The 15,393-nt window shown below is 38.3% G+C and overlaps 1 protein-coding gene across 2 annotated transcripts in view; it reads left to right on the top strand.

Moving 5' to 3' along the window:
- LMBRD1 (LMBR1 domain containing 1) overlaps nt 1–15,393 on the top strand; it is a 50,037-nt gene that overhangs the window by 15,955 nt on the left and 18,689 nt on the right. For both annotated transcript variants that reach the window (XM_026051265.1, XM_026051266.1), the window contains 2 exons: nt 14,260–14,385; nt 14,973–15,125. In XM_026051265.1, the coding sequence (XP_025907050.1) occupies nt 14,260–14,385; nt 14,973–15,125 (279 nt within the window). The remainder of the gene's footprint in view (nt 1–14,259; nt 14,386–14,972; nt 15,126–15,393) is intronic.

The raw sequence follows: 15,393 nt of genomic DNA, 5'->3' as shown, positions 1-15,393 counted from the left end.
AAAACTAAAGTGAAAGGAGTTTGAAATAACTTACCAAATCCTTTTTATAAGCCCAAAGAGTTATTGTATGTATATAGTATTAGGCATGCAAGTATACTATTATAGCTCAGAGGGTTTCAGGAGTATGATGTGCACTGAACTGATCATGAATCATATGAATTATTTTTAGTTCAGCTACTTGATTCTTGCTTTGGTATGCAGAGGAAAGCAAGTATTTTAGCCCTATTAGCTATTGCTGTTTTGCTTGCAACTCCTCATCATATGATGGCTTATTCTATGCATTAAACAGAATGGGGACAGATATCTAATATTGTCTAATCATTGCTCTTCCTTCTGTTCCTTGGATGATCACTTATATTGAGTTGTTTATAATGCTGTGCATACTAAGCTGTCACTATTAAGGTTTGAGGATATTGTAATGTAAGATGAAGTCTTAAAACTGTGTGCAGTCAGCTAGGTTTTATCAGTTTGGCAAAACTGATATTCTCCATAGTTGTTAGTCCTTTACCTGTCCTTGCTAAAATAGTTTTCTCCATTGCAGTCTGTTTGTCTCTAATAGTAGAGCTGTTCCCATATAGCTTTGCTAATGACTTTTAAATGGCTCTGTAGTGGTGCTTCATACCAAGATGCTTTAACCCCTTGGTGGTCAAGGAGCTGTTTTGCAGAAGGATGTCAGGCAAAGGAAGTGGACAAAACCTCTTTAGAGCAAGGGAAGCAAGACAGACTGCTTAGTTACAGCTAGGTAAGAGGCCAGAAGTGTCTGCTGAGTAGTACCTTTTGAGTATAAGAAACAAGTCTTGGTAGAAAATTAACTGTCTCTAATAGTGACTTGGTGTTGATGTACATAGCAAGCTTGTGGGAATCTGTAAGTAGATTCCTAAGTATAGGTGTCTGACCTTTGACAATTCAGACATAGGGCTCTAAACAGGGCCAGTTCATCTGGCCAGCTAGCTAAGTATGCAAGGTGAGCAGAATTGCGCTCAAGTCTGACCAGGGACCTTAATTTTGAACTGAACCATAAGTYTTGATACTTCTGCTTTTTTGACTAACATGGCCCACTAGATCTTTCATGCTATTTTCTTAATATTGAGAAGAGATACTAGCCAGAAAGAACTGGATCTTTACTTGACTGTATCAACTTAAGCTTGACTTATTGTAGTTGAACAGATTTTTTCATTATTTTGTTTCAGAGCAGATGTTTTTAGTCCTCATGAGATTAGAATGAAGAGTGAACAAATTAGCTCAGAGTAGCTGTGGTTTTTGCAGCTTAAAATTTGCATGCTACTAAAGTATGTCTCAACTGCTAGTAAGCATCTAGAATACAAGACTGCACACTTTAGTCAGCAACAGGCTTGTATGAGTCTAAACTTTCCCTTGTTGGTACTGGCTCAGTTGTTGGCCCAGCACTGACTATGAGCAAATGTGAAAAGCTAGGATGTAGCTTTCTTTGCATATACCATAAAGTATACTTCGAAGTCTTGATGCTCAAGTAAATGTTGTCTCTGACCAGAAGCATCAGAAACAAATTCACTGAAAATATCTACTGTTTCCATGGTTGGTCTTCAGCTGCTGCTGAGTTTAATTACAGTTCTGGGAGAACTTAGTTTAGCTTTTTCAGTGAAATCCTGGGCAGACAAAATACTTGATATTTAGTTTCATGTAAAGTATCCAAAATAGCAAAATTATTTTTATTTCCAATGGAATGAGACATTTCCTCTTCTTCCCACTGTCTTAGTGAGGACTGCTTGAAGTGCTCCCACAGTAGAGGCGACTGAGTAGGAAATGTAGTGTTTAACCTGGGAACATCCAAGCCTGTTGAAGTACTGACACTGGAAGATGTGAGCAACCTTCTGTCTAGAAAGTGTCAACTCTGTGGCAGAACCTAGGAGACAGATGCYTTGTTTCTGATATCCCCTTGAAAGCTCAAGTTAATCACATGATGGATGGAATTTGACATTTCTGCCCCATGGGACAGTAAATTTGAGCATTGTAAAAATCCAGCTTAAATCGAGCAACACTCAAGATCACCAATCAGCTTCATTGTGTCCATTTCACTAGGTAGTGCTTCATGTCAGACTGAGTAGTTAATTCAGATAGAACTGGGTAGATTATGGCCTTGAAAATGGGCTTGCCCATTTTGGAATATAGTGGACTTCCCATTCAAGACTGGAATGTAAAGGCCTACTCATGATGGGTGTGTTTCTGTAAAAATACCAGGCTGAGATGTGTAACTATGAGACCTGTGGCTTGCTCACAGGCCTGTTTCCGTTAGGAGCTAGTGTCTTCTATGCAAGCTTTCTCCTGCCTGGAAGTGACATTTCCAGGCTACTCTATAATGCCAAAGAGCGTTGCATTTTAGCAATGGAAAAGCAGATGGTACTGCTAAGTTATGGACAATCAAACTCTAATTATTCAAAAGCTTTAGTGGAGTTAAATAGAAACAGAGGCTCAACAAATTTGGGCTGTAAGCTTTTTAATTGATGCCTTGTGGCAGCTTCCATAGTGGTTACTGTATTCCTGAAGTTCTGTTCTAAGCATTGTGCTGCCTGTCGCTTTACTCATGTAGAAATGAGACAAGTTTCAAGCAACACTTGAAATGTTCTTGAATTTACTGCAGAAGTGTTATTTCCTTATTACTCCGCTGAATTTTGTTGTTTTTCTTGAGCACAAACTGTTTACAGGTACTAYTATTTATCTCAGTTGCAATATGCTTCTCTGTCCTAAAAACTAATTGAGCTTGGAAATACATCACTTCTGATTATAATACTCAGTTTCAGTAAGCCGTATATATATCTTTGTGGTTTCTTGGATGTACGGAAGAATCTTACTCAGTGCTGTTGCYTTAGCCTTCCTTTCTAGGGTATGTGCAGATGCTGAGGGTAACTGAGGTGAAACATGAAGCACAACTGAGTTGAAATTCTTGTGGGTTTTTTTTGAATGTCTTAATTACTGTTGTGTTCTAGGCTAAYTTTTTACTCCGAGTACTCTGGGGACTGAGTTCTGAAAATGCCTAGAGCCTTTCACTACTTTAACTACTGAATTTTACACTTACAGAAACATTGGTTCTGTTTGGCATAAGGATGATGGCAGAAATGAAAGATATGTTTCATGTAAGTATTAGGAATAAGCCCGTATAGGAGATCACTGTCTACCTCTGCTTTTGACAAATTGTTAGTATTATGCCAAAGAGCAGGTCAGTTTTGATACGTGAGTAGATTGAGGTACAAGTGTGAAGACAATGAACTGTACATATAGGAAGTATATGTTCTTAAAGTTACTCACACCTAAACTTTATAATATTCTGGTGTATTTAAAAGGTTTTGCCCCCTGTCACTGATGAGCAGACTTGAATGTGCAAGTTAGTGCCACCTGAAACAGCATGAACTGTGCTACTGTGGCCAAATAACCGTGTTGCAGACAGCACGAGCCATGCTCAGCAACATGAAACCCTATCCCAGGTATGACAGACTAGTTGTGCCTGTGCTCTTTCCACAGATGCAATTAAATGCAGAGGTCACTTGAGAAGTAGTGGGCAATTCCTACACTGTTTAAATTTTCCAAGACTTTGACGTTTTGTGATGCTTGACTACAGTATTGCCTCTGACCCATACCAGTTCAAATTACTTGTATTTTTCCAGTTGAGAGGAGGAATATAGCTTTGAAAAGAAACTATTTTTCTGCTTCATTCTACCRGTGTCTTCCTGGTTCACCTCTTTGCCTGGTGTGTTACGAGCTTGAGGATTTTTGCTGTGCTGCATCCTGCATGAAAAATGCGTCCAGATAAAAGCATCAGTGCTTGGTCAACTTGGATACATCCTTTAACCTAGTGATAAATCTAACTTTTGTGTTTTAATCAAATACTGTAATGATTGCCTGTGACCTTAGCTACCTGAGAAGTAACTCATTAGCTTCCCATACATTTCAGACAACTTGTAGGCAGAGTTGTTCGTGCTTTTTAAAGGCAAGATGCCTTTGGCCTCTAATTACCAAACAGTGGATTACTGGTAGTTGTCCTTTGAAGCATAACAACTTAATATCTTTTCTAAAGCTGGATATTAGAATTCAATACCTACTTCAGACTTTTCCTTGAATACTTAGCAGGTAGGAGGAAAAAGACTGAGGAGACAGGTGCATGATGTGTGTGCTGTCTGTGTGAGCTTCTTTCTGAACACAAGTGGTCTCAGTTTTGAAACAACCTAGTTAAGGGTTGAGGATTTACAGTGTAAATATAGCTTTCTGTTCCCTTGACTTCTGCAAATCTTCAATCTGTTCCACTGCCAATAAATACATTATCAACAGATGCACTGTTATAGGAAAACAACACTGTTCTAAGGACAGCCATATCTGGTCTCTCTACTCATTAGAAAAATCTAATGAGGAAAAAACTTTGGAAAAAAATCTTGCTCTAAATGGAGGCTACTCTGAAACARACTAAATCCAGATGAAATCCAGGTTGATGCAACACAGTTCTTTCATTCTAGAATTACTAACGCTTATGTTAGCCGTACTCTTGTATTGTACATGGCCTTGAGTGTGAAGAACTGGATTATGGCTATTCTAAAACTGCAGTTCTACTGTGTGATAATCTATAATGTGAGAAGGAGGARAAAAAGGCATCGGTAGCAGGCAGTTGGAATTTGAGTGCTGAGCAGAGAGGCTTGCTTCTGCGTGTATGATGTTCTGCACATGTGATGGTGGACTTGCTCTTAGCATATTCCTGTGTTTCTACAGGACTGTTCAATGCTCTTTAGACTAAAGGCTGTAACTTGGAAGAAGTTAACAAATTTACCACAATGACTAATCCAGTTAAACTGTTTTGAGAATACTATCCACATCAATCCAGTATTTCCAGCCTGTTAAGCAGTTGTTGATGTAGTATATTACTTCAAAATCTATGAGTTGTTCAGGCAGCAGACTTRCTTGTTTCAGGCAAGTTTTATACTGTGACCTTTTGGGTAGGATGTGATGAATGAAACAGCAGGAAAGGCAAGGACCTAATGTATTACTGAGGGTGGCATAAAGGAAGGTGCTTCAATTCTGTGCTGTTGTCATGGTATCAGTTTAGCTGTTTCACACAAGAAGTGAAGCAACATCAAAACTAGCCCACTGAATTTGACCCGGTAATGCATCAGGAAAAGCTTTTCCTGTGCTTTCTGACAATACCAAATGTTATCACTGTGTTGGTTCTTTACCACAATTTCTGAATAGGGTGACATCAAATATAATGTGAAGGCTGTTCAGGATGCTGGAAAAAGAAAAATTTGATTTTGTAGCTCTTGAACTCTTCAAGTTCTGTGGAGCGTTAGTTCTAGATTTTGAAAGATTAATATAGTAGTAGGYTTCAAAGTTAAAAGCATTCCTTGGATTAAGAACTGTCAGGTATCAATATAGAAATGAATAGCTCAAATGTAAAGTGCTTCTCTTAGGGAAGGTTAGAGCATCCCCTTAAAGCTGTATTTAATGGTAACTTGGAACAGYGGTTATGTTTCATGAGAATGTGCTTGGTTAAAGTGAAGAATTATTGCTAGAACTAGATTCAGATTTCAGTTTTTCACTTGTGATGAAGTATCTTCTGAAATCAACCAATACTTGAATAATAAGTGAATGTTTATCTTAAGATGCAAGGAAGATTGAGGAGTTAGGAGATCTTAAAATGTTTAGGAAGAAACCAAATTGGCTTTTTATATTTATCTTTCCATATGATGACACTTGTGGCTGTCTTGCAGAATGTGACAAATCAAACTGCTGTGGACTGATAAGTGTCAGGCTGTGGCATGCTTACTGCTCTTAAATTTAACATACTCTCAGTAGTGTTGAATTTYGGAAGGAAAATAGGGAGCTTCTGTTAGTTTCTTGTAAGGAGATGTACCTAGCTTTAGGCTAAATTATTTGAAGTTATAGTATGGAGGTAAGTTCTAGCAGATATCCTGTTTGTAGTTGACAAGCTTCTTGCTGCTTGTTTACAGCAGTGATGTTACTTGCCCTAGTAAACTGTTCTGTTGGTTTTGTTTCTAGTTTTCATTACAGCAGTTGCAATGAGCAGCTTTTCTAAAGCATTTGGCAAATAGTTACAAAATGGAGTGTTTAGAAATTTTCCAAAACTTACAGGTTTGTAAAGCATAGTTCCTTCTGTGTAGGAACAGAAGGAGCTACTCAACAGGAATGGAAGTGTGATAAAGCAGGAGGCTACAGTTTACCAGCAGGAATTATGCCTGTATCAAGTATATTAACAATTAGATGAATATTTTTCCTCTGCCTGTTTATATTTCTTACGTAACATTTTAGACTAAAATTCCAGAAACAGCCTTATGAAGAGGTGTGTGCAGCACTGTGTTAACTTGCAAAATGAGTAGCTGATTCTGAAGAGTCATTCTAACTAAACATTTTTAAAATAACTGCTCCCACTTTGGCCTTCAGTTCTTGACGTTGTAATGTTACTTAGGTTTTGTTGTAGAGTCTGCGTTCTTCAGACTTCTGTCAGGAAGCCAAACCTCTACCCCATGCTGACATCTTCTATATGGACCTGCAAGAGTCAGTAGCGATACTGAGCAAGAGTCAGTGCAGTTACTGTTCTGTACCTTGTGGCAAGATAGAATCTACACCTATATGTTCATTGGTTAAAGCTGAGTTTAAGGGTAGAGTAGTAGAGGGTGAAAGGAGTGAGTCTTCCTCTCTTCATTTAATTCTATGATCCTGATTTTGTTGCTAAAACATAACTTAAGTCAAGCTGGTAAGGTTTGCTCCGTCACAGCAGCTCAGTTGTGTGGAAAATGAGTTTATTAGAAATTCATACTGTATCTGTTAGTTCACTAGAGTGGAACTGATGTTCCAAAAAGTGTGTTCAGGCAGCATAAATTATTTGGACAACGTTCTAAAAATGGTATGTAGTATCTTCAGTTAGGTAGGGACTTCCTTGTTCCAAGAACGACCAACTCTTGCAACACGATGTATATATTTTTCTTTTTTCCTTCTGTACCAAAAGATGGTCATTTTAAGTGCAGTGAAAATTTGAACAAGTAAAGGAGGGAATGTGGCTTTTTAAAATAGCTTTTAGTTATAATATAAATGGTATTAATCACTTTATTTTAACTTGAATTTATTTGTGCAAGAAACATGCAAGCTTATATGAATGGAATGGAAGCTTCTGGGCTTCTCAGCACAAGAGGGACGTGGAACTACTGGAGAGAGTCCAGCACAGGGCTACAAGCATGATCGCAGCCAGGAAAGTCTGCCCTGTGAGGAAAGGCTGAGAGAACTGGGCATGTTCAGCCTGAGGAAGAGAAGGATGAGAGGGATCTGATAAGTGTATACAAATACCTTGAGAGGGAACGAGGAAGATGGGATCTGTTTTCAGGAGTCACCACTGATAGGACAAAGAAATGGCTACAAACAGAAGCATCAGAAGTTCCACAGGAACTTAAGYAAAAAATTGTTAACAGTGAGGATGACCTAGCCCTGGAACAGGCTGCCCAGGGAGGCTGTGGAGTTTCCTTCTCTGGAGATCTCCCAARCCCACCTGGATGCCACCCTGTGCTCTGGGTGTCCCTGCTGGAGCAGTGGGGTTAGGATAAACAATCTCTAGAGGTCCCTTCCAACCTTAAGGATTCTGTGATGTGAAGCCTTCTCAATTATGTTTACAGAAGCTGTATTTTCTTGTGACTAACTTTGCATTGATTTTCACTGGTGCCAGCCTGGTCTTCTAGACTATAATGCTGATGTTCAGGTGTTTATGGTGTATCAACCTTCTGATGCAAGTATTTGTGAAGACCCTGGGAAGGGATGGAAGTTCCAGCTGGGAAACGTGTAGATTCTAAACTTTTGGGGGAGAATGATGTAAGTTTTGTCAAGTATATCTGTTGAGCAAAAGACGCAATAAGCTTCAGCTGTGCTTCTGCTCTTAAGAACAAACTTAGCACATTTCAAATATATGCAGTTGATAAATGTGGTGAGAAACAAGTTCAAACAATGGTTTACAGTATAGTTTGAAGTGAGTAACTTTCCTTTTAAATTTTGTGTTAATGAAGTAGTTTGTATAGTAATGCTGAACTGCAGCACATTTCTTACAGAACAGTTTTGAATAGGGATCCTCAGGGGGCTCTGCAAATCCATGACCTTGACTTACACTGACAGCTTTCCATGTCTAGAAATGGAGTGTAACAGTAAAATGATGAATTGGGACTGCAGTGCTTTTGAAGCAGTTTWACAGATGTAGTTTGCATCTATTCTTTCATTAATGTGTTTTTCATTGAAACAGTTTTACATTGCCTTGGGTATTAATACAATAGTTGTCAGCTCCAGATTGCTGTTTGAATTGAAGGCAGAGTAATAGATTGCTTGCACAATGATAGCAAGATTAATTCTTGAGTAATCTTGTACATCTCATTTAATATGTCCTTGAACAATAAATGGAATTGTCTTTAATTTTTCCCCGAAATATTTAGTAACTGTTACYTTCTTATAAATCTGTAAAGTGATAGTTTTCTGTCAGTCCTGACAGGATGCATTACAATCTCAGTTTRTCCATGGACTTAATGACCTCTTCATGCCTAATCTTTGTTCAGAGTATAATTTATTTTTCTTGCAGACAACTTAGCAAAAGGAAAAGTTTAAGTAGGTTTCAGATACTTGAAGGCTAAAAGTTGGTAGCATTCAGTGACACTGCTATTTGTTCTAATGTTATTTTGTAAATAATTGTATTTTTGTATTTAGATTGTTTGGTTCTCCATGAACCAAATATTAAAGATGTTTTGACAACCTGACTTCTACTGTGCTTCTGGAGTGCTGTAGACATCAAACTGTGGGCTCAAAGGTAACTTTGTACGTAGAAATTGTAGTGGGTTAATTGGAAAATATATTCCTCTTTAGTAGCTAAATGTTCCTTTAAGTGTGGAAAGGAGATGCAGCTATGGCAAGAGGGCTCTCATGCTCACTTCACAGAATCATAGAATCATAGAATGCCSAAGGTTGGAAGGGACCTCAGAGGTCATCKAGTCCAACCCCCCTGCACACGCAGGGTCACCTAGAGCACGTGCCACAGGGCTGCATCCAAGCGGGTTTTAAAGATATTCAAAGAAAGAGATTCCACAACCTCCCTGGGCAGCCTGTTCCAGGGCTGTCACCTTCACTGTCAAAAAGTGTTTCCTTAAGTTCCTGTGGAACTTTTGGTGCCTCAGCTTGTGGCYGTTTTCTCTAGTCCTATTGCTGGCCACCACTGAAAAGAGGCTGAACACTTGCCATGTTCAGTGTGGCACCTGAGTCAAAAGTGACTTTGGCAACTAGATGAAGTGTTTGGCAAGTAGAAAGCTTGCTGCATGTATGCATGTACATAGCCCCTGTGCAGCTGCTGCCTTTGGAAGCTGTAAATTTGTCTTCTGTGTTGTAGACCTTAGCTATGTTTTTGTTCTTGGTTTGACAAGATCAGAGAGATTCTAAAAGTGGAAGGTGAAATACTGCTCAGTAGCCATCTGAACTGAAGCAATTGCTCTAGGAGAGGCTGTTGGGGGGGGAAAAAGGCATTGTAATGTGACTCTCCAGAGACATAGATAAAAGCTTTTTATGAAATGATTAGAAACTTCTATATCAAAATGTTCTTGACATTTTTCTTGACTTTCTGTTTAAACAGAAATTGTGTGTATTTAACAGTCAAACAAGGTAGATATTTTCTTTAAAATGAATAGATGCATATTTAAGGTTGTAGATGTAAAATTCTTGCACTTGGTCATGCTTTCAGCTGGAAGTCTGAATARTAAATGGACTTTTCTGATCTTTTCATTGGCTGTTCTGTGTGACTTCACTAGAGGGCAGTGCTATGTAACAAATGTGCAGAAGTTGACAAACATCTTGCACAAAATGTATATGTATGTTTTAAAATACCTTAGTGATAGCCCTTAAAAGCCACATCTGTTTGATACATGGATCTATAAAATATATGCAGCAGGGAATCTTTCTGCTGCTCAGGAAGCACTTTTTAAAGTCATGWGTTTAATTTTTAATATCTGCTAACTCTGGTAAACTCTCCCATTATGGCACTAAGGGTGTTAATATAAGAAATTTAAATTCTGTTTTGCTTGCCCTGCAACAAGGAGAGATTGTCCTGTTTGTGACACTTTATTCATTAGGCAATATTAATTGGACATAGCAGATTTAGAATATGAAGTGTAATTAACTTCAAATTAAGCTGTAATACCTTGATGGCTTCAGGCTTTTTGCATTAGGTGTTCAAAGCTGATTCATTTAACTATAGATGCCTTTTCTAAAGGCATTTGTATTATTGATTTCACTTAACTTTTTGTGTGCTTAGCCAAATCTGCTTGTTAGATTCTCTTCTCTTAATGCACTTGTTTCTCATGGAATATTTTTAGCTTGTACTGTCTTATGTTAGACTGGTGGTTTTGCTTCTCAATGGAAAGTCAATTTTTTACTATACAAGTTTGGAGGAAAAAAAATGGAGCTGAGATGAGAAGCTATAGACTATAGAGCTCTTAGGAGCTGTTGCAAGCACTTGAACATTGAGCTCATGTCAGTGGCTACTCGCATGTGGAGTAGCTGATGAGGTTCTGCCTTATCTACCCATGGGCTGGGTCAATTGAGCAACTCTATAGTGAGATGTTAGACACTGTCTGCAAGAGATGCCTTGAAGTAGCCTTTCAAGTCTTGTTTCTTTAATCTTCACACTAGAAGGTGAGAACAGCTGGGTCTGCTGCTGATCTCTTGGAATAGAAAGTAACATGACTAAAGATTATGTAGACTGGAAGTAATGCTAATATGTAACTGCAAAAGAGGTAACTGGTTCTATCTGCCTGGAGTGTAGACTGTTTGGGGCCTATGGAATAGTATAAAGAAAATAACTCAAGCTTCTTGATGTTCATGAACTTACCCATACTGTATAAATTTCTGAATATTTTTGCCATTTTCATTTGATTTACAGGCCCCTGACTCACTGATGTCAGATTTCTGTGCAAATTCCTAGCTGCTGCTGTGACTAGCAAATAACGTTAAGAATTTTGTTTCCTTCAATAGGGCAGCCTGGGCTCAATTCTCTGGTGTTGCTTATGTTAGTTTTTTTCTGTCTCTTTAGAATAAAAGGCTGCAGACTTCAAGCAGTATCTGGAGTGGATGTGTGAAATAGCTGCATCTATCCATCCAYGTGTTTATGTGGGCAGATGGCCATGTCAAATGAGTCAGTGAAGCCTCTTACACAAGACTGTGAGGTTGTAGTTAGGCTTTCCAGGCTCTAAGAGATGAACCTCCTCTATGGATCAGTTACAGAGGGTGAAAAGGAGCAGTTTCAGTTACTTAAACTGCGAACTTGTGGGTTTTCCACATATGTAAAATGGACTTTAGTGAAGATGCTTGGTGTTCAGCAATAGCAGTGACAGCCCATTACACTGAAAGCTTTACACATAGGTGCACTGCCAGATACTGCATGGGCAYTTAGTGACTAATACCAGCTCAGTTCACTTTGAAGAACCTGTGGASAAATATCAGGAAAATGTGCTGTGGTTGTTTGCTAGAGTTGGATGGCTGCTTTTAGTACAGTTCCTCTATTGGGCAAAGCCTTTCTAGGAAAAGGTTGGCYAAAAAGTCCTGGAAAAATTGTATTAGAGGTCTAAGTCTGAGTTTTTATTAAGGATGCAAGTGTAAAATTAAGTCTTAAACATAATTATTTCTGATCTGTTTATTTTTGTAGTCTTGATTCAGTAGCTCTCCAGAATTGTTTTTAATCTTGGATATAGCCAAAGCTATGTGTTGAAGCTTTCTTGATCTTTGATCTTTGCTTCTTGAGTTGCAAATTTCTAAAATGCTAGACCATGAATAAATTAACACTTGTATGAACCCAGAGTATTAATTTGTTCAAGAAAGGGGTAGACTTGACCTTCTGCATTAGCTTGCAGGGATGTGCTGTTTCAGGCCTTAGGCTGAACTCCTACCAGCTCCTGTGTGGACCTGTGACACTTCTCATGGAATGTCTTATCTCTGTCCCTCATTCTGTGCCTTAATATCTCAAGGGGCCAGCGTGGCTTTTCCTGTGGATAGTTGGAGGGCTATTTGCATATTTATATCACTTGGTATTAATGTCCCTTATAGTCCAGGAAAGGACTTGCTCAGACTGCCATAATTGCTGGTGTGAGCTTGACCTTCAAGCATGCAATTCRCTTTGGGGGGAAAGCAACATTTTAACCAAAGACTTCTATTGTGCTTTGTGGAAACTTGTATTTCCAGTTTAAAACTCTGGATGCTACTTTTATTTCTGAGCAAAGAGCTCTATTAGCTGATGGCTGCTGTTTGAATAACAGGTGGAGGCTGTAGCTTACTGCTGAAATGCATTCATATGTACAAGTGTAAAGCTTGGCTGAGGTTAAATTCACTTTTAGCTAAAATTTGATGTTCYAGGTAGACTTGTATGATTATATAATTGCAGTCAAATAACTTTAGGTCTTGCAAAGTGTGATTTCTCTTTCCCATTATTAGCCTCCAAAAAGAGATGTTTCTTTAAATATTTTGTGCATCATTAAGCCTTAATGTAATGCCTAAAATTACTGTGTTTTGTGGCTGAATAAAATGCAGCACTCTTACTGACAAAGTTAAATGTCAGACTTTTAAGCTGTCCTTGTGAGTGAGGAATGAGGAAGTCTCAGCTTTGGAGTCCTGAGATGCTGAGCAGATAGCTAATAACAATCCCAATTTTAAGAGTGAATATCTTAATCAGTTCTAATACTTTGTAGCTTACATGTATTACAAGTTATTAAAGGTCTAGGCACAAATGTTTTCTTCRCTAATACATATTTCAAGAAATAGTTAAAACTATTCCTGTCCATGGTGCATTTTAAGCTCATTAACATAAGTGCCACTTTCCTTGGGTTCAAAGTCTGTTAAGAGAAATAYGCTGTATGCTTGTTATAATTAACTCTGCCACTGTTCAGATAACTTGTAGTTGTCATTCTGAACATAGATCTAATTCCACAGCAGGTGTACAATATCAGCTTGACTACTGTTCTATGTCTAATCCTCAGAATATTGCTTAAAATTATGGAATACTATCTCTTGCAGAATGAGCTTGTGGACCCAGTGAAATAGGTCCTGTTGCTAAACAGTGTTTTGAGCTACCRTAGTAGTAAATAGGGTCTTTAATGGTTAGAGTAGCTTGGGGTGTGTAACAGGTATGAGAAATACACCAAACTGAGCAGCCTGTTTGCCCTGAGTACGATGCCTGAGAGGTGAGTGTCAAAGTAGGTTTTCCAGCTGGTCAGAATTTTCTTTCACAGAAAGCTCGCTTGTTTGGGGACACTTACRTGCTAACATTTGTCTTGACTATTGTCCTCAGTGAACTGTAAAGCTGTCTCCCAATGAGAGAGCATGCCTTGATATCTGAACGTCATGCGGTTTGAGAACTGAACAGTTTTGGATGCAAGAACTATAGTGAATTGTATGTGCTTGTTTAGATTGGCAGGGTTTTTCTTGAATATGCAGTCTTTCAGGCAATCTCCCACCCTCAGTAAATCAGAACCTATGGCAGTAAGTAAACTGGTTGGAGAAGCTTTGACCTTGGCTTTGAKCAGTTTTATGGGTCTAGGGACAGGGGAGCAAACTGACTCGTTTTCGCCTTGCCTGCTATATTTGTGTTTTCCTATCAATGGAAAGGAGTTTGCAGGCTCTACATTAGAAAAATGYGTGTAGTATATCGGTGTAATATAGAAACCAGAAGAAACTGAACAGTATAGGACATACAGCTAGGGCTAAGTCTTGCAGCAAGATACCTAGTTGTTMATTAAACAATTGAACTGATTTTACGTGTTGCCTTTTTTATACTGCAGGCATTATTTGTAAACTAGGTTTCAGATTTGGTGTCTTGGTGCTTTAGTCAAAGCTAAATGCTCTAGGCTATGAAAATTGTGTGTGCATTTAACTTCTAATGTTACTTGTCTCTTTCAACTTAATATTACCTTCTAAAATAGCATTGTTAAGGTTTTGGGAAGGTAAGTGACTTAAAAGCAGGCAACCTTGAGAACCTCAGGTATGTGTTCAGGAGTCTTCACATATCTATAGTCTCAGTGACTCTGAGGGTACTAAGTACAGTGTAAACAGTGTAGGACACTGGAATCAGTGTGTTATATTTTAGACTTATGTTTTACTCATAAGACTTATTTTTTTCCAGTCTCTGTGAAAGGGAAAAATAACTGATGCCCCATGACATAATAGGCTTATCAATCAAAGCATGTAGCGGAAACTTTGAATTTGTATCTTGTCTTGTTATTTCAGGCTTATGGTATGTCAGCTTTGCCTCTGAACTTGATTAAGGGAACTACCAGTGCAGCATATGAGCGTTTGGAGAACACAGAAGATATTGAAGAAGTGGAACAGCACATATCAAGGATTAAATCAAAGGTTTGGTGGTCACTGTTCACCTTAATGGATGTTTTTCTGACTTGGCTTACCAGTTTTCTGGTCATATTGCATTGAGCTTTTGTTCCAGACAGTTGAAAGAAAGACAAATTCAAAGTGATTAAATTGCAACTTTTAAGTATTTAGAAGAAATATAGTAACTTGTATAATACAAGTTAAGGTTTTTGTTTGTCCAGCAATAGTTGTTTGTACTGTAKTTAATGACAATGCTGACCTGCAGTTGATAGTCTAACTCATTAAGCTGAAGTCCTTGAATGTATGGAAACAATGTCATGGAATTACAGTTGGAAAAGACCTTCAGAGTTCATCAGCTCTGCGCTCCCATGTAAAGCACTTCCCCACTTTCAGGTTGAATCGTATGTTCAGCTTGCATCTGGACACTTTAAACATCTCCCAACTATGGAAGCTCCCTAAATTAATATAATTTAACACCTTCACTAGGAATTTTCTTCTTACCATCTAACAGTAATTTCTCCTATGTTAACTTGTGCAACTCACAGCAGCTTTACCAGATGGTAAAACTTTCTTTTCAGTTACCTTAATCTCATATGTAATATTTTGATCATCAGTGCCGAGATGGTCGGCCTCTGTCATCAAGGGATAGACGGACTGTACAGCAACTTGAAGAGAAACTAAGGACACTTCGAAGGAGAGAGAGACACCTGGAATTTATTGAAAAAAGCTGGTGGGCAAAGTTTTGTGAGGCTCTGCGACCTCTGAAGGTAACAAGTTCTGACTTTCTCTAGAACTTAAATTGCATGCAACTTGTGGATTTCTTTCTTAAATAAGGCAAGTTTATTGTATTAATATGCTAGATCTGAACTGTTSTACTGTTTCCTCAGATATTTAATCTCCTAGAAACAAGTAACAGCTAAGATGTTATGGCAAAATTGAAAAGGCTAACACTTAYTATCATCAGGTTGTACAGTGAAGAGTCTGTTTTCTTGAACTTTCAAGACTGCATTGGCATSTTTTAGAAAGCCATGACTT

This window comes from Nothoprocta perdicaria, unplaced genomic scaffold (assembly GCF_003342845.1).
Source record: "Nothoprocta perdicaria isolate Ctin4 unplaced genomic scaffold, notPer1 scaffold_74, whole genome shotgun sequence".
NCBI lineage: Eukaryota > Metazoa > Chordata > Aves > Tinamiformes > Tinamidae > Nothoprocta > Nothoprocta perdicaria.
Note: the sequence above shows the minus strand (reverse complement) of the source record. Positions and strands in the feature narration are given on the sequence as shown.